Source organism: Meles meles, chromosome 6 (genome assembly GCF_922984935.1).
Source record: "Meles meles chromosome 6, mMelMel3.1 paternal haplotype, whole genome shotgun sequence".
NCBI lineage: Eukaryota > Metazoa > Chordata > Mammalia > Carnivora > Mustelidae > Meles > Meles meles.
Window position 1 is genome coordinate 104954347 of NC_060071.1, and position 25735 is coordinate 104980081.

At 37.2% G+C, this 25735-nt stretch overlaps 1 protein-coding gene across 2 annotated transcripts; it reads left to right on the plus strand.

Annotated features, from left to right (window-relative positions):
• Positions 1 to 2094: 2094 nt before the first annotated feature.
• Positions 2095 to 24809, plus strand: PSMC6 (proteasome 26S subunit, ATPase 6). Of its 2 annotated transcripts, XM_046009146.1 has the most exons (14): positions 2095 to 2223; positions 3216 to 3295; positions 3388 to 3427; positions 3717 to 3769; positions 5950 to 6017; positions 6622 to 6736; positions 9215 to 9302; positions 11503 to 11564; positions 11652 to 11775; positions 12127 to 12188; positions 14254 to 14374; positions 14729 to 14809; positions 18992 to 19063; positions 24303 to 24809. In XM_046009146.1, the coding sequence occupies exons 1-14, from the start codon at positions 2097 to 2099 to the stop codon at positions 24419 to 24421; spliced, it is 1212 nt and encodes a 403-aa protein (XP_045865102.1). In that variant the 5' UTR covers positions 2095 to 2096; the 3' UTR covers positions 24422 to 24809. The 2 variants fall into 2 exon arrangements, with proteins under 2 accessions (XP_045865102.1, XP_045865104.1); XM_046009148.1 differs by lacking the exon at positions 3216 to 3295.
• Positions 24810 to 25735: the final 926 nt, after the last annotated feature.

Here is a 25735-nt window from a genome sequence, read left to right on the forward strand (position 1 = left end):
TGTGTAACAGATTACCATAAAACTTAATGGCTTAAAACAGTGAACACTGATCCTTTCACAGTTTTTGTGGACCAGCAATTCTGGAGCAGTTGAACTGGCTGTGTGACTCAGTCTCTCACTGTGTTGCAATCAAGACTAGGGCTTCAGTCATCTGAAGGCTTCCCTAGGGCTGGAGGCTCTCCTTCCCAGATGGCTCACTCACACTGCTGCTGGCAGGAAGCCTTTCAGTCTCTGATAGAGAGGAGTGCAGGCTTATGGGTGCATGTAAAAAGGACACCCTGGGTGTGTGGGTGGCTCAGGCAGTTAAGCGTCCAACTCTTGGTCTTTGGCTCAGGTCATGATCTCATGGGTCATAGGATCCAGCCCAGAGTTGGGCTCTACACTCACTGGGGAGTCTGCTTGAAAGTTCTTTAGCTCTGTCCCTTCCCCCACCTGTCTGTGCGGGCTCTCTCTCAAATAAATAAATGAATCTTAAAAAAAGAAAAAGAAAATGAAAAAGAAACAGGGATGTTCTGGAGCAGCTATGTGAAAGATAGGAGGGTCATCTGAAGTTGGACTTTTACCAGCTGGGTGACAGAGAAATAACAAGGGTCAAGGGAGTTTAAAATATTGGTGTATCATGTGGAAACAACACACCAGTATGTGCTCATAAATATTTATTGAAATGAACCAAACCAAGCTTTTTTTTCTTTTTTTCACCTCATCCTCTCTACTTCTTAATGTCAGAGGTGATATATTTTGGTATCGTTGGACTAGTTTGGCCAGAATAGTTACAGCTGAGGAGAAGGGACTATCCCTGCTCAATCCATCTTCCTTGTTTATTAGCTACTACAATTTTCAATTATATTTAGAAAAACATAATTTTTTTTTTAGAAAAACAGAATATGATAGTCATGCAATGCCCATAAGATTTTTTCCAAAGAAATCTGAAGACTTCTTTTATGTGGCTTTTGGGAACTTAATTCACATAAATTTACACTTTAACTTTATATGTAGAAATACCTATTTAAACTCAATTATCCAGGGCCACTGTATAAGATCAGATCAAATGGAGTCTGCTTGGGGCCTTTGACTAAGTCTATTGGAACAACAATAAATTATACCCAGGAACAATGCTGGTAAGAGGTACAGCAATGGGGATCTGTTCTGCAAAAATCAAGGTTATTACTAACCTTAAAATAAATAATTTAAAATCAATATTTAAAACACTATTGAGTGCTTACTATGTGCCAGACATTGTGTTAATAGCTATAGGCATATATCGTATTTAATACTATGATGTCCCTATCAGATAGATACAATTATTATGCATTTTACAGAGATTTTGAGAGATTAAATAATTTGTATGAAGCACAGAAATCTAAAAGTTCTGTCAGACTTCCAGTTCCTATCCCCTGTATCTCTAGAACCCATCCTCTTCCGGTCCCATTGGCCCCTTCTCTTCCTAGAAACGAGCCAAGCTCTTTTTTACCTCAACATCTTCGCACTTGCTGTTTCCTCTGTCCGGAAGGTTTTTCTTCACTTTGTTGCTTGGCTGGCTCCTATGTCAGGTGCCCTTCTAAATTAGTTCTCCTTACCTTACTATAACATCACCATGTTTTATTTCCATTACAGTATTACACTTTGAAATTATTTTTTAATCTCCCCACCAGGTCATATCCTTAGTACCTCATTCACTGAATAAGTGAATAAAATAGCCTACTCCCGTTCCTGAAGGTCCTTGATAACACTATGTTATACCAATAGGCTGTGTTATCCCGATAGTCCATTGGAACTATTTAGAGAGACTGCACTGCCATTTCAGTTTATCACAAAGTCAGCCGTGGTTTCTCGGAACAGGCGTGGTTTAACAATATCGAGACCTCTCCGGGGAAGACCTGGACAACCCCTCTCTGCTCTACCAAGTACGACCTGCAGGGGGCGGTGTAGGTGGAGGCCTCCTTCGGTGCACGGCGCCATAGACGAAACGAGACGCACAGGGGGAGGAGTGGAGTGCAGAAGGCGGAGCCAACCGGAAGGGGCGGAGCCGTTCACGAATCCGCGCCCCTCGGGAGGCTTTCCTCCCTCGCCCCGCCCCTTCCCCCGCCCGGGCGGCCATGGCCATTCCCGGCATCCCCTATGAGCGACGGCTTCTCATCATGGCGGACCCTAGAGATAAGGCGCTTCAGGACTACCGCAAGAAGCTACTGGAGCACAAGGAGATCGACGGCCGTCTCAAGGAGTGTGAGTGCACCTTTCTTTCCACACAGTCCTATGCCTGGACATGCTTCTGTCTCTAACAAAGCAGAGGCCCTTGGCCGAGCCCGGCAACCAGCCCCAGGGATAGGGAGGCCTCGGTCCAGGGACAAGGCGCTTTGTCATCCGGCCCTGAGCTTGGGAAACACAGCCTCTTCGGGCGTAGAAATGGCCCAGTCTGGTCCAGGTGTCAGAGAGAACATCCCCATATCCGAGATGGAAGTGGAAGAGGACTAGAGGAGGAGTAAGGAAGAAGCGGGCCAGGGATGTTTGCCAGACTGGGGTGCAAAGAGGGCGGCATAGTGAGTCCCGGGACCCAAAGAGGAGAGGAGACTTGGGTCAAGGAAGCTCAAGCAAAAGATGAGACTCGAAGTGCTGGCTTCTTATTGCGGTGGAGAGCCAGAGCGGAGCTTGAGAGAGGAGTCCATCGGTGGATCATAATAACCTTCGTCGTCTTTCCTCGTATTTTGAGTTGTACTTCACCAGGCATACAAGTTTCTCTTACCTCCTGAACTAAAAGGACGCTTACATTTTTTCGTAGTGCACCTTCACTGAAAAGCCTGAGTGGTTTGATTAAATGGAGAAAGAACCACCTAATTCTGTAGATCACTGCTCTTGTTGACCTTATTTAGGGTGGAAAGCCATAGAGTAATAATACATGCGGGTAGCTGAAGAGGTGAGGAAGGGTCTCTTTTATCGTTCGGATTTGTAGTCTCAGAGAGTGTCAATATCTGTTATGAATGTGCTTGAACAAGTATTGCCAATCAAGAAAATAAAAATCAGGTGCTTTTTCTGTAACATTTCATTTTTAAACATGTCCCCACAAGCGGATTATTTCTTTTTTTGTGGTTTCATACAGTGGATATAAAATATATGTAAAGTAAAAGAGACTGAGATAAACTTAAGTAAAGTGATACTTAGTGACTTAAACTCACTAAGATTATTGTTTAATTAAAAATGTTCAAATTATATTATTTCAGTAAGGGAACAATTAAAAGAACTTACCAAGCAGTATGAAAAATCTGAAAATGATCTGAAGGCCTTACAAAGTGTTGGGCAGGTAGGTAATGGAGTTTGGGGTATAGGGAGTGATGGCAATTTGTTTTTTAGTTATTGGCAAAAAATAATGCTTTTTTTTTTTTCATTTCCCAGATTGTGGGTGAAGTACTTAAGCAACTAACTGAGGAAAAATGTAAGTGGATGGACTTGTTAATTAGTAAAGGAAAAAAAGAGTGGATTCCCCTTCCTCCCACCCTGAACTTTTGAAATTCTTATTATTTTAGTATATGTGCTGCCGAAGCGAGCACTGAAATTCTTATTATTTTAATGATAATAATGAAGGTAGATGATATTCCTGCACAGCCTGAGTTTTCTTTCAGTTATTATCTTCGTGGAGGACAGAAATAAACCATCAGTGTGGATACATATGTTTATTTTTTACTTTCTATTTTTCAATTTGTCCTTTCATTTTCTTCCTCTAGTCATTGTTAAAGCTACAAATGGACCAAGATATGTTGTGGGTTGTCGTCGACAGGTAACACTACCTCTGTACAGTGCTTTATGATTGGTAAAAGTGCTTTTATATATGTTATTTCATTCTTGAGGTAAGCAGGTCAAGCATTATACTCATAACTCCTAAAGGTGATTTGTTCAGATATAACACAAAACTTGAACTCAGACCATGGGCATTGACCTGGTATTCTCTATTTTCTGTATTCTTATCACATTGTTTCAGTAAGCTCTACATATTTAGAAATCTAAGATTTTAGAACTGGGAAATATCTCAGATCATTTTATTTTATTGTCTTTTTTGAAGAGACTTAGACCTTGTCAGTTACTTATGTTTTATATTTAAACACTCAGAAATATTACTCAAAGCCTAAGTTGATTTTGTATGAGTTCGTTTAGATTAGGATAGGCAAATTGAAATAACTGCAGATTTCATTTTGCTGTCATAAAAAATGTCAACAAATGGCTTTAAATAATTTTAGGAGGCTCAGAAGCCAGTTCATGTACTATCCTATTCTTCAGGAAGTATCCTTAGAACTTTCTTATAGATTCATTGGAAGAGCTTTTTCTGAGTGTGTGTCATATCATGGGTTCATGTTTGAAAACATTGATACAACATGGCTGTAGAGTGGAATTTAACCCAGGGACTAAATCTTATCCTAGTATTTTGCCTAGCATATAAGTGGGAAGACATTTTCTAAATCAAAATATTAAATGTCTAGCCTGACAAAGGAGTTCTGTGTCCTTTACAGGGCCTTCTGGATTCCCAAAGTTGGTATTTCTAAGATAGTTCATAATTGTATGAGGGCAAGAGAGTATTTGAAAAATGGAAAAGATAAGAAAAGCTAGGGTACATATTTTCTATACATGTACATGTTGAAATAGCTTTACGTTGATTTTTGTGTAGCTCTTTTCAAGTACTTATTAGCAACTTTTTAAAGTTTAATCTGTTATATTAAAGCTAGTATTTTTGCCTATTTCTACTTCATTTTCATTGGCACTAAATCCTAAATTTAGAGTTCTTTACAAAATCCTGTGAAAACTAGTGATTTGTATGATTCTGAAATTGTATTGGCAAGTAGTTTTTTAAACTCTCAAAAATAACTTAATTTTAGAAAAGTAACATCCTGAGTATGAGGTGAATCTATTGGTTAGATTCTTATTCTATCCAAGTTAAGTTGCCCTGTCTAAATTTGCCAATAAGTTGTTCAATATGATTCAGTCTAATATATAATGTATTTAGCATAATATCTGACATGTAGCAAAAAGCATGAATGATGATTGCTGGGGTTTTTTTAGTTTTGGTTTTAGCATTTTATTTTATTTTATTTTAGGATTTTATTTATTTATTTGACGAAGAAAGAGATCACAAGTAGGCAGAAAGGCAGGCAGAGAGAGAGAGGGAAGCAGGGCCCCCACTGAGCAGAGAGCCTGACACGGGACTCGATTCCAGGACCCTGAGATGATGACCTGAGACCCTGAGATGATGATCTGAGCTGAAGGCAGAGGCTTAACCCACTGAGCCACCCAGGCACCCTGGTTTTAGCATTTTAATAAAAACCTCTAAGGGGATACAGAATGAGTGCATTTCTCCCTTATTTTCTATAGTCAAGTAACATGTTCTTCCCCAGAGCTACAGTTTTTAAAGTAAATCTAAAGGGCATATTACCAAAGTAACACTGTACACCTTAAATTTAACATGATGTTATGTGCCAAATTTATTTAATAAAAAAAAAAAAAGACTTTAGAAGAAAAATAAACAAAAGGCATACCTTTAAAATGCTTCCCTTTCCTTCCCCCAAAATGATCACTTAGAGATTTCTGTATAAATACTTTGGTACCGATTGCCAGAGTCAGTATATTATGGTGCCTGAATCAAAATAATGAGCAAAACTGTATCAAATAGTGAGCCTTTGAAAGGAAAATACTGATACTCATTTCTTTCTTAAAAAATAAGGCCTTTTCCACCGCGCTTTATGTATTAGTGATTGTTACATTTCACACTGAGTTGCATAGACTGCACTCTTAAGGGAAATGACTTTGAATTAATTACCTTTATAAGCCCTTCTGTTGGCATGTTTTATAATCTGATATTAGTGTTCTCTCTGGAGAATGAAAGTGATTATTTGGCATCTAAATATAATGCTCTTCTTAAAATATTTCCCCTTTTAAGTGTTATGTAACACTTTGTTTTGTTAAAATTAGCTTGACAAAAGTAAGCTGAAGCCAGGAACAAGAGTTGCTTTGGATATGACTACACTAACAATCATGAGGTAGGTTTCTTATTCTATTTATTTTACTTTTATTTTCATAGAGGGAAGATTTTAGCCAAAATACATGCTTCTTGGGGGCTCGGGGGTTGGGGTAACTGAGTGATGGGTATTAAGGAGGATATGTGTGGTCATGAGCACTGGGTGGTATATACAATGAATGATTTGTTGAGCAGTTCATCAAAAACTAATGTACTGTATGCTGACTAATTAAACATAATTTAAAAAAACAAAATATATGCTTCTTTTTTCTAAGATTTTATTTATTTGAGAGAGAATGGGGGGGTGGTGAGGGCCCACAGAGAGGGAGAAGCAGACTCCCTGCTGAGCCCAAAGTGGGGCTCCATCTCAGGACTCTGAGATGTGACCTGAGCCAAAGGCAGATGCTTAACTGACTGAGGCACCCAGGTGCCCCCTATCAAATATGTGCTTCTTGAGATCAGTGAGTACCTTGCCACTTTTTCCCTTTTACTAATTTCTAATTAATGTAAATACATTTTTATGAAATCATCTACAGGTGCTTACATAAGCAAGTCGTTTATATTCTGTCTATAGGCTGAGAGAAAACGCGTCTTATAAAAGAAAAATACATATCTTGTCATTATAGATATTTGCCAAGAGAGGTGGATCCATTGGTCTACAACATGTCTCATGAAGACCCTGGGAATGTTTCTTATTCTGAAATTGGAGGACTATCAGAACAGATTCGGGAATTAAGAGAGGTTGGTAGTATATGCTTTGTTCTCTGAACTTAATAATAAATAGTACTGGTTTTAAGACACCCAAAGGGAGAAAGAGAATGAAAGATTACTTTGTCTAAATAGTGGTTACTAAATATTATACATTTAATATTCTTGCTGAGAGATAAATAGCACTGAATTCCTAGCTATGAAAATTATAGGTATTGGTAATTTGGAGATAATTTGATGTTGGAAAAACCCTGCTCTTTTTGTGACAAAAAAGAAAAAGCTAATAATTGATAAAAATCTAATGCCCATGCCATTTGTGGTTTTGGTTATCATAGGTTACTGGGGCCAGTGCTCTTTTGGGTCATGTGTAATACAGTTTTCCCCATAACCTTATTAATGTTAGCTTCCCGTCCTTAAAGTAAGGCACCTGTACCTTAAAATTTTTTAAGATTTAAAAAAATTTTTTTAAAAAATAATCTCCACATCCAGTGTGGGGCTCAAATTTGCAACCCCAAGACTAAGAGTCGCATGCTCCATGGACTGAGCCAGCCAGGTGCCCCTGAACCTTAAATATTTTATTTGATAAATAAAATAATATTTGTTGCCATTTAAGAAAAATATTGACTTTAGGGTAGCTTAACCCTTTTAAACTCTTAGGTGAAGAATCAAATCAGGATTTCTTTGCTTTCCTTGCTTCATAGCACAGATGGCTTTTTAACAATTTTTTTTTAAGGTTTTTTTGGTTGTTTTTTTTTTTTTTTTTTTTTAATAGAGAGAGCACAAGCCGAGGGGAGAGGCAGAAAGAGAGGGAGAAGCAGACTCCCCACTGAGCAGGGAGCCTGATGCTGGGCTCCATCCCAGGAGCTGGAGATTATAACCTGAGCCAGAGGCAGACAGTTAACCATCTGAGCTACCCAGACGTCCCAAGCATTCTCTTTAAAGCATATTTAAAGCATTTTCCTATTGGTTTCATCCTAATTTAGGATGGAAATGTTTAGGAATGGGGTGAGAATAGTTATAATGGCTTATATCATCTGATTTAAGCACTAAGCCAGTAATTTTCAGACATTATCATAATAAGTTTTCTGGAATTCTTACTAAAGATACAGATTCCTAGGCCCTCTGCATGATTTTGATGCAGTACATTGGGGGTCAGGATATAGGGGTTAGCATTTAAACAAACATTCCAGGTGATTATGGAACCAAATTGTGGTTTTTTTGTTTTTTTTTTTTAAAGATTTTATTTATTTATTTGGCAGACAGAGACCACAAGTAGGCAGAGAGGCAGGCTGAGAGAGAGGGGGAAGCAGGCTCTCTGCTGAGCAGAGAGCTTGATGCGGGGCTGGATCCCAGGACCCTGAGATCATGACTCAAGCCGAAGGCAGAGGCCCAACCCACTGAGCCACCCAAGACCCCCAAATTGTTTTTGACCATAGTTAAGGAAGCACTAGCATCATTACAAATAAAAGTCTGTTCTTACTTTGTAGTTAATGAAAGGGCAGCCCAGGAAGAACGAGTGCTTCATGAAACTGAGATATTGTCTACAGTGATTTGCTACATCAGCCGTAGGAGCAGAAAGTCTCTGTCTCTCTGTCTCACATACACACACACCCCTGCACAACCACAAAACATGCACATGCAATACTCCTTTCTATCTGCAGACACTAAGAATATTGATTTCTTATACTTTTGTTTGTTTTAATCACACCTTATACTTTTTATTTTATTTTAATGACACAACTATTCAATAGAAGCTTATTTCTCAGTTACTGGTACTATAAAGAGTTAAATTTGGGTAGTCAAACCCTCAATTTTTCTGTTCTCCAGCTTTCTTTGCTTGAATCAATCTTAGTAGGAGATTGAGAGCAGAATATATGGTTCTTTTGTTTTTTAAGTTTATTTTTCTTTCCTAATCTTCTGTGGGCTTGAACTCACAACTCCAAGATTAAGCGTCACCTGCTGTACCAGCTGAGCCAACCAGGTGCCCTGAAATAGGATTCTTTCAAGGCTGCTCCAACAAAATGACAATATGAAAATTTATATGCCTTTTCTCCTAGTGGCAGTTCTAACTTACTCAGTTCCCCCATTTTATAATTATTTTGTGTTGTCCCAAATGCAAAATAATATAGACCATTTTTGTTTTTTCTTTTTTTCTTTTGTTTTTGGTAGTGTGATTTTTTTCATTGAGACATAATTTAAATTTAGTAAAATGCACAGATAATAAATGTACAATTCACCTATGTCTTGACAAATTATATGCTTGTGTAACCATCACTTCATTCAAGTATATAGTTAGTTAAAATAGCTACAGACTTGTAAATTAGTTTTTACCTAATTAAAGTCTACCTGAAGAATAACCTCTAATATTAATGGCTTTATGTAGCATGGAATTCTAGATCTATTATGAATTACAACGTGTATATCTAACTATGCTGATATTACACTTAAAGTATTTTAAAGTTTATCAAAATCTTTACGGACATTTTAAGAAACAGTGAACTTCTTTTCTAGGTGATAGAATTGCCTCTTACAAACCCAGAATTATTCCAGCGTGTAGGAATAATACCTCCAAAAGGCTGTTTGTTATATGGACCACCAGGTTAGTGTTGAATTACGTCTGACCTACTAATAAATGAATGAATGAAGGAATGAAAAAGTAAGGTGAAAATTTAATGTGGGCTATTCCAGCCTCCACTCTCTTCAGAGTAAGAAAGGAATAAGTGATGTCTGTCTGCTATTCTCCCAGGTATGCTTAGTCCTCTTTGCTTCATAGGATATGCATCTTAACATGCTGTATGATTCTGGTGCATTGGTACTGTGTGGTTCACAGACCTCTGGCTGTTCCTGAGACACTTTCAGGGAGTCTGCAAGGTCAGACCTTACTTTGATAATACTTAGGACGTTAGTTACCATATTCACTCTGTTGACTTCTGTGCTGATGGTGCAAAAGCAGTGTGGTTAAAACTAATTTCTCATGCCATAGCATGAGTCTGTTAAATCAGTGGCATGAGGGCACCTGGGTGGCTCAGTGGTTTAAGCCGCTGCCTTTGGCTCAGGTCATGATCTCAGGGTCCTGGGATCGAGTCCCATGTCGGGCTCTCTGCACTGAAGGGAGCCTGCTTCCCTCTCACTCTCTCTGCCTGCCTCTCTGCCTACTTGTGATCTCTCTCTGTCAAAATTAATAAATAAAAAAATCTTAAAAAAAAAAAAAAATCAGTGGCATGAAATGGTACAAGTAGTCATCATGTTACTGACTGTTCATACTTGCAGTATTTAAAAAAAAATGTGAGTTTCACTTTTAGATGTTCTTGATGAAGCTGTAAAAATTATTTTTATTAAGTCCTGATTTTTTAAAAAATTTTTTAAAATTTATTTGACAGACAGAGATCACAAGTGTGCAGAGAGGCAGGCAGAGAGAGAGGAAGGGAAGCAGGCTCCCCGCAGAGCAGAGAGCCCAACACGGGGCTCGATCCCAGGACCCTGGGATCATGACCCGAGCCGAAGGCAGATGGTTTAACCCACTGAGCCACCCAGGCGCCCATTAAGTCCTGATTTTTGAATAACGTTTTATATTCTATGTGATGAGATGGGAAATAATGTAAAGTACTTCTCTTGCATCCTGAATAGGATAGTTATCTCTAGGAGAAGCACTTGTGCCTTGAGTTGTCAGCTGAAATTAGCTGCTTTTCATAGGATATTATTTTTACTTGAAAACATAATTTATAGACATTCTGTCATTGTCAGACCGGTTTTTGATTATTCAGATTGATTATTGCTAATCTGGCAAACATTTTTTCAAAAATGAATGTAGTTAGCCTGTTATGTTAAAGACTGACACCAGTGATAAAATTTGAGCTTTCAAGTGAAAATTAGGTTTTCAAAACTTAAATCTGACAGCTTTAAAAAATTTTTTTAGAGAGAAAGTGGTCATGTGTAGTGAGTGGGAGGAAGGGCAGAAGGGAGGGAGAAAGAATCTTAAGCAGGCTCCATACTCAGCAGGGAACCTGATGCTGGGCTCCAGCTCACAACCCTTAGATCATGACCTGAGCTGAAATCAAGAGTTGGACCTTAATCAACTGAGCCAGGCACCCCCATCTGAGAACTTTCTGATGTTAATACTTTAAAGATGAGATGAGGGGCGCCTGGATGGCTCAGTGAATTAAAGCCTCTGCTTTCGGCTCAGGTCGTGATCCCAGGGTCCTGGGATCCGAGCCCCAGGATCTGGGTAAGCTGGCTAAGCAGGAAGCCAGCTTCCTCCCCCCTCTCTCTGCCTGCCTCTCTGCCTACTTGTGATCTCTGTCTGTCAAATAAAATCTTAAAAAAAAAAAAAAAGATGAGATTGATGATATTAATAAATGTGGCTTTTGAATATTATATAATGAAAAATGCCAACATCTGCAAGATTTTCATAACTCACTGAACCAGTTTTCCAAATAACCAATAGTTGATGTTGTAATATCATGCATAGGTTAAAAGATGCATTCATTACACAGGAGAGACCAGTGTATTATAATGTAACAGACTCCTGTAGTGTCTGTAAATTGGGGTCGATATATTTTTGAAGATACGTATTCAGCATGTTTAGAATTACAAGGGATATTTTGAATAAAATTTAAACTTTTAATATTGAAAGTTGAAATGCTTTAGAATTTTAAGTGGGAAAAAAAGAATTTTAAATGGAAATTCTCTTTAGGATTTAGCTTTCATTTTACAAAATTTACTGTCTGGAGGATAACATAAAAGGCTTTTGAAAATTTGTTTTGCTTTCCATCTAATTAGGACTTCTTTTGTCATATTAGGCACAGGAAAAACCCTCTTGGCACGAGCCGTTGCTAGCCAGCTGGACTGCAATTTCTTAAAGGTAAAGGGAAGATTCTTTTCGTAGCTGTTGAAATTAAATTTTATTTGAATTGTCTTATGTTTACCTTAATGTTTTTCCTTTAATCAGGTTGTATCTAGTTCTATTGTAGACAAGTACATTGGTGAAAGTGCTCGTTTGATCAGAGAAATGTTTAATTATGCCAGGGATCATCAACCATGCATTATTTTTATGGATGAAATAGATGCCATTGGTAAGAATAACACCTTTTAAAGTTTATTTTGAACTTTTTCTGAAAGTGTTAAGAAATATCTTAAAAATCTAAAGGAACCCCCCTTCATCTCTAACTGCAAATTGTGTGAAATAGCAAAATGAATTGAATGTTACTTTAAAAAAAATTCTTAAGAAAGTTTAACCAGTTTCAATTTGACATTGACAAAATGAGAAACGTCATATCAAAATCAACTCTAACTTCATCAGTATTATTCTTACTATTTAATTTTTATCTTAATGTTTTTAACTCCAGGTACTATTATTCTGTATCTTAAATGATGGTTGTAGAGGAAAAGAGTAACGCACTTGAGTTTCCATATCATTATTTTAGGTGGTCGTCGGTTTTCTGAGGGTACTTCAGCTGATAGAGAGATTCAGAGAACTTTGATGGAGGTAATATTTGGTAAAGGGGGTTTAAAAAGAAGCCACTGTGTATTAAATGAAAACACTGGATAGTTGAAGGTCAAAATGTGGACAGTAGTTTAAATGAAGAACACACTTAAGGGTTGCTGGGTGGCTCAGTTGGGTGAGCATCTGACTCTTGATTTCAGCTCGGGTCATGATCTCAGGATTATGGGATCAAGGCATAAGTTGGGCTCTGCTCAGCGGGGAGTCTGCTTGAGATTCTTTCCCTCTGCCCTTCCCTGTGCTCACATGCTTTCTCTCAAATAAATGAATAAGTCTTTTAAAAAAAAAAAAAAAAAAAAAAGAACACGTTTAAGTATAAAATTTGAAAATATTGTCAGGAATAAACACATTTCTGTACCACAATCTCTAGTAAGAAAATGTCTGTTGGAAAGAATAGGAATAATTACAAAATTCTATATGATATATAGGTATACTACTCCATGTATTTTGAGCACACCAGCCATTCAGGTATTTAAATTGTATATTCTTCTGATGTTCACATTCTGTGAACGTGGTCTTACACTTGTTTCATTAAGACATTTTATAAGTAATCGACATACTAAAACTTGTGGCAGTAAGTGAGATATAATTGTGAATGAGGCTGCTCTAAAAATCGCTAACACTTTTCCTGAGAATAAGAAGAAACTAAATTAGTTTTTTTTTTTTGGTTTTTTTTTTTTTTTTTTAAAGATTTTATTTTATTTATTTGACAGAGAGAGAGATCACAAGTAGGCAGAGAGGCAGGCAGAGTGAGAGGAGGAAGCAGTCTCCCTGCAGAGCAGAGAGCCCGATGCGGGGCTCGATCCCAGGACCCCGAGATCATGACCTGAGCCGAAGGCAGCGGCTTCATCCACTGAGCCACCCAGGCGCCCCTAAATTAGTTTTGATAATTGAAGAAGATGGATGTTGTAATATTAGAATGTACATAAAGCATTTCCCCACTCCAGGTTCTGTGAAAGTGATGGCAAGATCCCAAACGTATTTTTCAGCTTCTACAAAGCTAGGTAGCATAAGTAATAGTGTCAAATTCCATCTCAGTAGGGGTAGTTGAAAAGGACTTTTCATAAAATATAATGATCTGCTGAGAGTATATACAGCATTTTCAAATTCTATACTCCTAGAAACCTTAAATTGAGGTATTTGCAACAGCACAGATGCTAGTTTTGTTGTTGTGTTGTTTTTGTTTTTAAAGATTTTATTGATTATTTGTCAGAGAAAGAGAGGGAAATGGAGTACAAGCAGGGGGAACAGCAGGCAGAGAAGCAGGCTCCCCAGTGAGCAAGGAGTCCAGTGCAGGACTTGATCCCAGGACCCTGGGATCATGACCTGAGCCGAAGGCCCATGCTTAACCAGCTGAGCCACCCAGGAAGCCCACACTGATGATAGTTTTATACACATAACTAATATGTTGTCAGCTCTCAGATATTTTGGAAAAGAGATAGACATATTGTTAAGCTAGGTATGTTTTAAAGATTTTATTGAATGCAATTAGGTTTTTAAATATTTATTAAAGAAAACTTTAGTAATTGAAGGAAATATGCTTAGTGTCTCAGTATTTATGTGTAGTGGAATTATTTGAAAAGATATGTAATAGATTTATTATCAGATTTGTGGAAATGTCATTGTATCTGTTTTTCTGAATGTAAATTTTATGTTTGGCATACCATAGTACTCTATATATTAGATTTTATTAGTAATGTTTTAAAAAGTAGCTATGAAAAAAAATTTTAAACATTGGAAATCAGATCCAAATAGTTCAATTTTATAATACTTGACTAGATGGAAACCTTCCAATTTACTAAAACTTTTTGATATCTGTAACAAGGTACATAGTTCAGTAATGTATCTTGGAACTTCCAAGGCTGGAAAACCTCTACCTTTGTATTAGAGAAGGAAGAGATAGTCTATCAAATGGTCATTCTGGAGATGGCATGCTCTCTGCAGACAATGTATTTCATAGTATTAGAAATATAGAAGTTGTGTACTCTCTGTTTTTTAATGGGATGTTTTGTAAAAATCTGTCAATGATTTTTATTTATAAATATATTAGTTACTGAATCAAATGGATGGATTTGATACTCTACATAGAGTTAAAATGATCATGGCTACAAACAGACCAGATACACTGGATCCTGCTTTGCTTCGTCCTGGAAGATTAGACAGAAAAATACGTGAGTTAAAGTTCTTCACCTGCTGTGTGTTCTCTTAGTCTGTGTCCACTTCTCTTTCCATATCTCTTCCTCATCCCCTACTTTGTTAAAAAAAACAAAAAACCTGGACGCCTGAGTGGCTCAGTGGGTTAAAGCCTCTGCCTTCGGCTCAGGTCATGATACCAGGGTTCTGGGGCCGAGCCCCGCATCGGTCTCTCTGCTCAGTGGGGAGCCTGCCTCCTCCTCTCTCTCTACCTGCCTCTCTGTCTACTTGTGATCTCTGTCTGTCAAATAAATAAAATCTTTAAAAAAAACAAAACAAAACAAAACCAAAACCTGACTGCAAAAGAATTTCTTACAATTTTTTATTTTCAGATATTGACTTACCAAATGAACAAGCAAGACTAGACATATTGAAAATCCATGCAGGTCCCATTACAAAGCATGGTGAAATAGGTAAGGAAATAACCATTTTATGTATATTTACATTTCGTAAAAGAAGCAGAATGCTGGGGCGCCTGGGTGGCTCAGTGGATTAAGCCGCTGCCTTCGGCTCAGGTCATGATCTCAGGGTCCTGGGATCGAGCCCCGCATCGGGCTCTCTGCTCTGCAGGGAGCCTGCTTCCTCCTCTCTCTCTGCCTGCCTCTCTGCCTACTTGTGACCTCTCTCTGTCAAATAAATAAATAAAATCTTAAAAAAAAAAAAAAGAAGAAGCAGAATGCTAATAGATATCACTGATAGTCTACCAAATCTGATTTCAAATTCAGCAAACATGGAGATCTTAAATTCAGCTAATATTTATTGAGCATCTTTTGTATGTTAGGAATTGTTTCAAGTGCTGGGGATATAGCAATGAACAAAACAGACAAATGCCTGCCTTATAGAACTTTCATTCTTGTCAGAAAAGACAGACAAGGTCAGTAAAATGTTTAGTATATTAGATGGTGATATGTGCTATAGAGAAAAATAAAGCAAGAAAAGAGAAATAGATAATGCCAGGAGCCAGAATGAATGGATGGATACATTTTAAAATGGAGGTGAGGCACGGGGAGCAGAAGGAAGACTTACCAAGAAGATGATTTTTAAGCAATGACCTGAAAAGGTCAAGGAACCAGGTGTAGATAAATTGGGGGAAAATGATACAGAGGGAACAGCAAGAGAAAGACCTTGAAGTAGGTGTATAGCTGGAATATTCCAGGAGTAGCAAAGATTCCAAGGTGCCTATGGCAGAGTAAATGGGACAGTGGTAGCAAGAGAAATCATAGAAGTGATGGGAATCAGATTATATATAGCCATATTGAGGTCATTATGTAGAAACTTCTGCTTTTATTTTACTTTATTTTATTTTGTCATTGAAGGATTGTGAGCAGAGGAATGATAAAGTCTTACCTTTTGTTATTTTTAACTTTGTAGTGTTGAAAATTAGAAATGCATACAAATGGAGATAAGAGTATAACAAACTTCTAACCCTAGGTTATTCATCCCCTACCCAGCTTTAATAATTATTAACTCTTGGCCAATCTTGTTTCATCTATAATCTCTTTTACCTCTTATCTTTCTTCTGGATTTCTAAAAAGCAAATCCCAGGCATTGTATTGTTTCATCTATAAATATTTTGAAACTGATGTTAAATAAGATCATTCTGGTTGCATCTAGAGGGGCAAGGATAGAAACAAGAGGATTAGTTAGGAGGATATTTTAATAATCCAGACATAAGATGGGGTGTGGTCCAAAGTGGTACCGGAGTCTTAAAATAATGAGATTCTGGACATATTTTGAAAATAGAGGTGACAGGGCTTGCTAATGAATCAGATGTGGGGTGTGAGCTAAAGCGAAGAACCACGTAAGACTTAGATTTTTGACTCATGCTACTGGAAAGATGGGGTTGTCATCCATTACAATAGGGGAAGACTGGAAAGATTTGGTTTAAAAGGAAGAATAAGGAGTTTGATTCTGAATGTATTAAAACTAAGATGTCAATTCAATACCAAATAAAGATGTTGATTAGTAATTCTATATGCATCAATAGTTTATTGGGGGGGGTCTATGCTGGTGATGTAATTATGGATAATAATAGCATAACATTTTTTTTAAAGTCTTAAGATTAGGGTTGCCTGGGTGGCTCAGCTGGTTAAGTGGCTGCCTTCAGCTCAGGTCTTGATTCCATGGTCCTGGGATGGAGTGCCGCCTCAGGCTCCCTGCTCAGTGGGGAGCCTGCTTCTCCTTCCTCTGCTGGCTGTTTTTCCTGCTTGTGTGCATGCTCTCTCTGTCAAATAAATAAAATTGTTAAAAAAAAATAAAGGCTTGAGATTAGATGAGATTTCTGAAGAAGTAAATATGGATAGAGAAGAGGTTCAACAAATGAGCTGGGATAATTCCAATATTAAGAAGTTGAGATGAACTATCAGAGGAGACTGAGAAGGTATAGTCACACAGTGAGGAATTAAACCAGGAACTGGTGATGTCCTAGAAGGTAAATGAAGGAATTATTACAAGGAGGGGGTAATTCCCTGTTAGATGCTGACAGTGGGTCAGATAAAAAGACTTCTGAGAATGGACCTTTGAATTTGCTATGTGGAGATTATTGGTAACCTTATCAAAGCATTTTCATTGTAGCAGTAAGAGTAAGAGCCTACCTCAGATGGGTTTCAAGGAGATTGTAGGGAGAGGCTTTGAGTTCAGACATTTTTTTCAAGGAGTTTGCAACAAAGGGAAAAGAGAAAAAGCTAGCTATAGTGGAAATGGAGATAAAGATTTGGAGGAGCTTTCTTTAAGGTGGGAGAATTTACAACATTTTTTTAATGCTAATGTGAGTGATCTAGGAGAGAGAGAAATTGGTGATGCACTTTCCTTGAAGAAAGGTTGGCCCTGTATATGAGCATGGACTTTGCATTTATGAGAATAGGAGGAAAGGCAGAATAGTTGCTAATGATGACAGTATCTCATATATGGCAAAAGCTTGTAGAATTTTTTTTGAATACGTTTATTTTCTCAGTGAAGTAGGAAGCAAGTTCAGAGTGAAGATGGGGAATTATTGTTAGAGATTTGAGGACAGGGGAGAAATGATAAAATCGTTATCTCCAGAAGTGAGAGAGTACAGTCTAGGATAGAGGTCAGCAAACCATTGCTGTGGGCCAAATTCTATCTGCTTTCTCTTTTTGTAAGTAATGTTTTATTTTAACAGCCACTGCAATTTGTTTATATATTGTCTGTGACTGGTTTCCCACTACAATAGCAGAAATTAATAGTTTTGACAGAGACCACATGGCCTGCCTAAAATATTTACTGTTCAGCCCTTTACAGAAAATTTGCTGACTCCTTGACTAGGGGTCATTATACTGTTCAAGTATAATTGCCAGGCAGCTTTATAAACCCTTAGAAGCTAATGGTCCAAAAATGATTAAAATTGTTGGTTATTGCCTCTTACTAATTTCCTCATTGCTTATATGAAAATAGTTTTGAGCTGGAAAGACTAGGCTAAGCTAGGGATGCCAATTTGTAGATTTTTTCCAATACTGAGTTCTTGCTAGATACCAAATACTGTGCTAACTTTGGGAATCCCTGCTGTCAGGATGCTTACATGAACTTGAATGAAAATTAATTAATGAGTGTCTGTCAAATTTCAAATACAGATCGACATACTATAGATGGCTTGACAAAAGTGTCTCAGAATTACACTGTAGTAGCCCATGCTGTCTCTTATTTCTCTCCTTATTCTATATCAAGTCCATAACCGCTATTCCAAACCAATAGCTCTTTATTTCAAGTCTGTCATGTGGATAAAGAAGTCGTACAACCCTTACTGTTACCATAGATCTGGTACCTCACCACTTGGAGCTTGCATAGGAACCAGAAAAGCTAGCCATTTAAAATAGTTGCTTACATAAACAATGAATCTTGAAACACTAAAAAAATAAAATTAAATTAGGAAAAATAGTTGTTTAAAATATATGATTAAAAATATGATGAAAAATATTTCTGATGATCAGTTTTGGTGTATTTTATATTAATGCACTAAATTTCATTGTGGTTAATAGCTGGTTCTGAATATTCTAGGTTTATTCAAATCAAAGATTTGGTTACAGTTTTTTTGGTTTTTTTTTTAAATATTTGTTTATTTGACAGATCACAAGGAGAGAGGCAGGCAGAGAGAGAGGGAAGCAGGCTCCCCACAGAGCAGAGAGCCCGATGCAGGGCTTGATCCCAGGACCCTGAGATCACGACCTGAGCCAAAGGCAGAGGCTTAACCCACTGAGCCACCCAGGCGCCCCTTGGTTACAGTTTTTATGAGTCATGGCTTCACAGATAACTCAAGTTCACGTATCCATAACTGTTTCAATGCATAGAAACAGGTTAAGATGCTTTTCAGATATTGATGGTATTTCTTGGTTTTAAAGTTTCAGAAGTGAGTATTTCTGTTTAGTACTGGCTTAACAAAAGTATAGTTTTGATTGTTAACATTGTGGAGAGCTTGCTGAATATTATGGAGGAATGTTAACAGATAAATGCCTAGCTGATCAAATTCAGAGCAAGCTCTGCAGTTAAGTTTTCCATATGGGCATAAATCAAGAAAAGGTCTAATTTATTTATTTATTTATTTAATTTATTTCTAATTTCCAGTATTTTTTCTTAAACAGATTATGAAGCAATTGTGAAGCTTTCAGATGGCTTTAATGGAGCAGACCTGAGAAATGTTTGTACTGAAGCAGGTATGAGTTTAAAGTGCAGTGATTTTGATTTGTTTAATTTGCTAAAAATGTGTTTGGGTTTATTCAGTAGCAGAGCCTGGGCTTTGCAAGGGTATGGGTGCTTGGATTTTTGAGAATTGATTCCAAGAAGCAGGAGAGAACAGGCAAGTGAGTTGCAAAGGGTGCGCTACTGAGGTAGTTGCTGTGGACAGGGGGATTTGATTTGATGAGACTTCAGAGAAACATACTGAATGCCTTCCAGGATTACTTGGCTAAAGTTTGGAGACTGGAGCATTTATTTACCAGCTCTCATCCCCCATGAGAATTTGCCCTTGGGGATGTTAACTCCTTTATACTTACGGATGCCTTAGGACAGAATGTGGAAAGACCTGCATATGATAGCATGCTGGCCCCCTGAAGTAAGTCTGGGACTGTACAGAACACTGCCACACCTCTGGCTGAAATCAGACTGGGCCAGCACGAGAAGTAATCTGCAAAATGGATAACATATTTTCTCATACTAGTCCGTTAATAATAAGCTTTGCAAGATTGATTTATGAATTTTCTGATCATGCAACTTGTATAAAATGTAATTTTTTTAAAGATTTTATTTACTTATTTGAGAGAGAGAGAGAGAGAGAGAGAGAACAGGCAGGGGAAGGGCAGAGGGAGGGGCAGGCTGAGAAAGGAGACTGACCTGGGGTTTGATCCCAAGACCCTGGGATCATGACGTGAGCTGAAGACAGACATTTAACCCACTAAGCTACCCAGGCACCTCAGATGTTACTGTTTTTTAATGTATTTTCTCTGTGGATTGTGTGATTCTGTTTTTATTTTAGTTCTGGTACCAGGTGGCTTTAAAACCATAGATTCCTTTAGTCTTTGTCTTCCACACAGAATCTTAAAATTAAAAAAATTAGAGGTGCCTGCGTGGCTCATTTGGTTAAGTAAGTGACTCTTGATCTCAGCTCAGGTCCTGATCTCAAGGTTGTGAATTTATTATAGTAATATTTAAAAATTAATTTTTGCAGGGCACCTGGGTGGCTCAGTGGGTTAAGCCGCTGCCTACGGCTCAGGTCATGATCTCAGGGTCCTGGGATCGAGTCGTGCATCGGGCTCTCTGCTCGGCAGGGAGCCTGCTTTCCCCTCTCTCTCTGCCTGCCTCTCTGTCTACTTGTGATCTTTCTCTGTCAAATAAATAAAATCTTAAAAAAAAAAATTAATTTTTGCAGTAATTTTTGTAGTTACTGTCATACGTTGTGGGTGAATAGTTTTTAAGTATACAGATGTGATTTCCTCTTGTTTTTATATCACCTGTAGCCTTATTTTAACATTTCTTATAAATTAGTGTTTATTTTAATCACACACTGATTTTATTTTATTTTTTTCAGTGTTCCAAGATTCATTGTTTATGCACCACACACAGTGCTCCATGTAATATGTGCCCTCCTTAATACCCACCACCAGGTTCACCCATCCTCTCACGCCTCCTCCCCTCTAATAGATTAGTATTTAAAGGTGTTGTTCAGACATGGCTTCTCCATAAGAGTATCTTCATGGTTATACTGTGACTGAGTATCTGGATCAAAAATCTGCAGGTCTAGGAATTCCCTCCATACACATCAGAGTAAATCAGGATCACAAAGACTAGTATAGGGGCACCTGGGTGGCTCAGTGGGTTAAAGCCTCTTGCCTTCAGCTCAGGTCATGATCCCAGGGTCCTGGGATGGAGCGCCTCGTCGGGCTCTCTGCTCAGCGGGGAGCCTGCTTCCTCCTCTCTCTCTGCCTGCCTCTCTGCCTACTTGTGATCTCTGTCAAATAAATAAATAAAATCTTTGAACAAATACTAGTATACAGAAAATGTTGTGTGGTAAACTTGCATGTGGCTTTAACTACTTGGAATAACTTAGGACATTCTCTTTCCAAAATCTATACTGGACCGGGGCGCCTGGGTGGCTCAGTGGGTTAAAGCTTCTGCCTTCGGCTCAGGTCATGATCCCTGGGATCTAGCCCCGCATCGGGCTCTCTGCTCAGCAGGGAGGCCCCCCCCCCCCCCCCCCCCGCCTGCCTCTCTGCCTACTTGTGATCTCTCTCTGTCAAATAAATAAATAAAATCTTAAAAAAAAAAAATCTATACTGGACGAAATTATTATTAGAGTACTGTTTTGGTAAAATTGGAATCCAAACAGAAGCAATGTCATAATCCTAAAGGTTGATACCATTAAATTATGATACTTGCTTTTTTAACTTTTTTTTCAGTTTTATTTATTTTTAATATTTTTTTAAAGATTTCATTCATTTTAGAGAGTGAGAGGGAGAGAGACAGAGAGCACAAGGAAGGGGAGGAAGCAAAGGCAGATGGAGAAAAAAGCCCACTCCCTGCTGAGCTGGGAGCCCAGCATGGGGCTTGATTCCCAGGACCTGAAGATGTAACCTGAGCCTAAGGCAGCTGCTTAACCATCTGAGCCAGACGCCCCTTTTTTCAGTTTTATTGAGAAGTAATTAACATATATGACCACATAAGTCTGTGTACAGCATGATGCTTTGATTTATATATATTGTGTAATGATTACCACAAGAGCTCAGCTAACATTTATCTTCTCATAGAGATACAATTAGAAAAAAGGAAAAATAGTTTCTCTTTATAATAAGAACTCTTAAGATTTACTCTTTTTCCTATATATCATATAGCAATATTAGCAATAGACATGTTGTACATTACATCCCTGGTACTTATTTATAACTAGAAGCTTCTATCTCACATATTTTTTAAAAAGTTATTTTTATGGGGTGCCTGGCTGGCTCAGTAAGTAGAGCATGCAACTCTGTCTCTAAGTTGTGAGTTCAAGTCCCATGTTGCGTGTTGAGCTTACACTTAAAAAAAAAACACCAAATATATATATATAATTATATATATATAATAAGTATATATAATAAGTATATTATATATATATAAATAAAAGAATGTGGTATTTCCAGTAAAGAGCTATAACTTCTGTGTGGATTATAATTTTAGCTTTCTTTTTTTTTTTTTTTTTTTTTTGAAGATTTTATTTATTTATTTGACAGAGATCACAAGTAGACAGACAGGCAGGCAGAGAGAGGAAGGGAAGCAGGCTCCCTGCCGAGCAGAGAGCCTGATGCGGGCTCGATCCCAGGACCTTGGGATCATGACCTGAGCCGAAAGCAGAGGCTTTAACCCACTGAGCCACCCAGGTGCCCCTATAATTTTAGCTTTCTGAATGGCCTGGGACGTTCATATTTGTAGACACTGAAATTCTTTGGTTTTCTTTTTATTAGACTTTATTAGACTTCAGGCCTTTTTTGCTGACATATCTTTCTGTAATTGAAAGTAAACTTGATTCATAGTTGTCTTTTCAATTCAAATCCTGACATTATTGTCCTTTTTGGATTAGAATGTATCTCAGATTCAGTCATTCATTAAACAATGATTTGGAAATTGTCATATGCACAAAGTTTGGAAAAATAACTTTCCTACTTTAGTTGTGGCCTTCAAAACAGGTTTTGTAACTTCAGTATTAAAAGACTAGAAATTTCCATTTACCTGATTTCTGAGTACAACATAGAGTGACTATTTCAAAGACTATATAGAAATCTTAAGAGGAAAGACAGAAAGTAACCTTTGAAATTTTCTATTCCACTGATGGTAAGTGAAAGTCAGTATAAGCAGATCTTCAATGAAAGTAGTAGTGAAAATATTAGTAGGATTCATTTAATTAGCAGATAATGAAAACTTACTGGCTTTAGCTTATCATGAAATTAGGATTGTCACAAAATCTTGAGCCCATGTCCTTGATACACCTAATGTTTCAACACACACACACACACACACACACACACACACACACACCCCTTTCAGTCCTTTGTCAAGTAGTATTTGACAAGTAACTTGTCAATAACTTGAATTTTCCAAGTTTGTGATACTTGAATATCAAAGTCATATAAAAATATCAGTTTGTACATTAGTCATATAAGAATATCAGTTTGTACATAAATAAGGTAAATTTTAATATGTGAATATTGGCATTGGTTTTTGATACAAAACCCAGTGTTGACTTTCTTTAATTCCTATAATTTCTATTCTCTAAGCTTTTGATTATTAATAAGGAAAGACCATCAGAATTACTGGAGGTGTTTTGTGTTTTTCCAAACCATACTTGTTTTCCCTCCTTCCAGGCAGTTGTTGCCTGTTAAGAAGCTACAGCTTAAAAATGTGTTTTGTTGATAGTTTTTTTTTTTTTTTAAGATTTTATTTATTTATTTGACAGAGAGAGATCACAAGCAGGCAGAGAGAGAGGGAGAAGCAGACTCCCTGCTGAGCAGAGAGTCGGATGCAGGGCTCGATCCCAGAACCCTGGGATCATGACCTGAGCCGGAGGCAGAGGCTTAACCCACTGAGCCACCCAGGTGCCCCTTGTTGATAGTTTTACTTTTGGTTTTTGAGAATGTCACTGGATACAGGAACTGTGTGAGCTAGATTTTTAATATCCAGATAGTTGTCTCATTGATGTCTACCTTTTGGTTTGGAAAATAATGCTTGCTGTAGTTAAGGAAATTAATTGAACAATGATGGTTGTTTTTAACAAAGTAGAGCTACTGGCTCAGAAGTAGTAAATCTAGGCTTCTTCACATTTACTTCGTAGAATTAGTTTTCATTAAAAAACTTTTTTTTGAGATATAATTGGGCAAATAGCATTATGTTAATTTCAGGTATACAGCATAATTATTTGATATTTGTTTTTATTGTGAAATGACCACTACAATAAATCTAGTTAACATCCATCACCGCATGTAGTTAAGAAGATACTTTTTTCTTGTACCAAGAACTTTTAAGATCAACTTCCAGCAATTTTCAAATATACAGTACAGTTTTTTTTTTATGATTTTATTTACTTATTTGTCAGAGAGAGAAGGCACAAGCAGGGGGGAGCAGCAGGCAGAGGGAAAAGCAGGCTCCTTGCTCAAATCCCAGGACCAAATGTAGACCATATCCCAGGACCTTAGGATCATGACCTGAGCTGAAGGCAGATGCTTAACTGATGAGCCACCCAGGGATCCCTACAATACAATATTATTAAATCTAGTCATCATGCTGTATATTGCATCTCTAGGACTTATTTTATAATTGGAAGTTTGTGCCTTTTGACTGCCTTCACCCATTTTTGCCTACCTGCCTTAGTTCTCTTTTGAAATTATTTACATATTATATATAGCAGTCATGTTGTTTTATTCTCCACAGGTATGTTTGCAATTCGTGCTGATCATGATTTTGTAGTACAGGAAGACTTCATGAAAGCAGTCAGAAAAGTGGCTGATTCTAAGAAGCTAGAGTCTAAATTGGACTACAAACCTGTGTAATTTACTGGAGGGTTTTTGATGACTGCATGACAGATACTAGCTTAATGTAAAAATAAAGTTAAGGAAAATAATGTATGTATTGGCAATGATCTAATTAAAAACATATGAATAAAAGTAAGTATGAATAACATTGTAAAAATTAGTAATTCAGTAATTCTACTTTTAAGATTGGTACAGAAGAAATTTGTATGTTTGTTAATGTTGCATTTATTGCAGCGAAAGTTATAAGACTATGTTAAAGCTTTTCGTATTTGCTGTGTGAGCATTTTGTAAAACATTGAAAGTAGTTTGAAATAGTACGAGAGCATTTCTTATGACTTATTTTATATCATTTGTTTTCCTCATCCTGAAAAGTTGAATAAAATCTGTTTGATTCAGTTCTCCTACACAAATTTTTGTCTTTTTTAAAAGTGCATTTATTATAGTCCTTTAAGTTCTTTAGTAAATAAACTACTTAATAACCAAAATGAATTTTATTTAGATGATGAGTTTTGAATTTTAAAACTATACCTACATTCAGTGTTCCTAAGAACATCTTGTTATACAAAGCATAGACATGTATGTTTATATCAATGGAAGGTTTTGTTTACTTTTTACTTACTATGATTCGGCTGTGTGATAGTTAAATTGGAAATGTACATGCACATCCATAACCTTTTTTAGATTATGATTAAAAGTAATTGCTAACAAATGTGACTTGGTTTTCTTGATTTATGTGAGATGATTGTTCCCTTTTTAGAATGTTAAGGTCTGGACCCTCTTCAAGAAGAAGTCACACAAAAATACACACAATTTTGCATATACTAAAATTAAAGGAGAATTATTATTTTCCAAGTTCACCCATTGACTCTGTAGGTATCTATGGATACCAAGCTAAGAGTGTCTGATGTAGGGGATGTTGATGTCAGAAATGTTCAAAGCAAAAGTTCTGTTACCTACACACAATTCTTACTGTATCATGTGGAATTAAAGCCTTAACAGATTAAAATAGGAAATCATCATTGGGCATCAACTGAGATCTTATTAAAGGTGCTGTTTGAAAAAAACCAACTTGACTCAGTTTAATAAACACTAAAGAATGTGTGATAATATGACATCGATAATTACACATTCTTCAAATTAAAAACTTAACTAGCAGAGTATTGTGTGTCTTTTTATAACTTTAAAAGAACAGTTTACATAGTGGTAGAGAAAATGGAGCACTCAAGTTAACCATCTAATACTCAAATTATTGAACAGTTCTTTTTCTATATATGTTGGTAGTGTGTTTCATAAAAATGACAATATAAAAATAGAATGTCAAGTGGGTCTTGG

Coding starts and splice junctions, on each gene's coding strand:
- PSMC6 (XM_046009146.1), top strand. CDS start 2,097: ATGGCCATTCCCGGCATCCCCTATGAGCGACGGCTTCTCATCATGGCG. Junction 11,776..12,126: donor GGATGAAATAGATGCCATTG/GTAAGAATAACA, acceptor TCATTATTTTAG/GTGGTCGTCGGTTTTCTGAG. Junction 19,064..24,302: donor AAATGTTTGTACTGAAGCAG/GTATGAGTTTAA, acceptor TATTCTCCACAG/GTATGTTTGCAATTCGTGCT.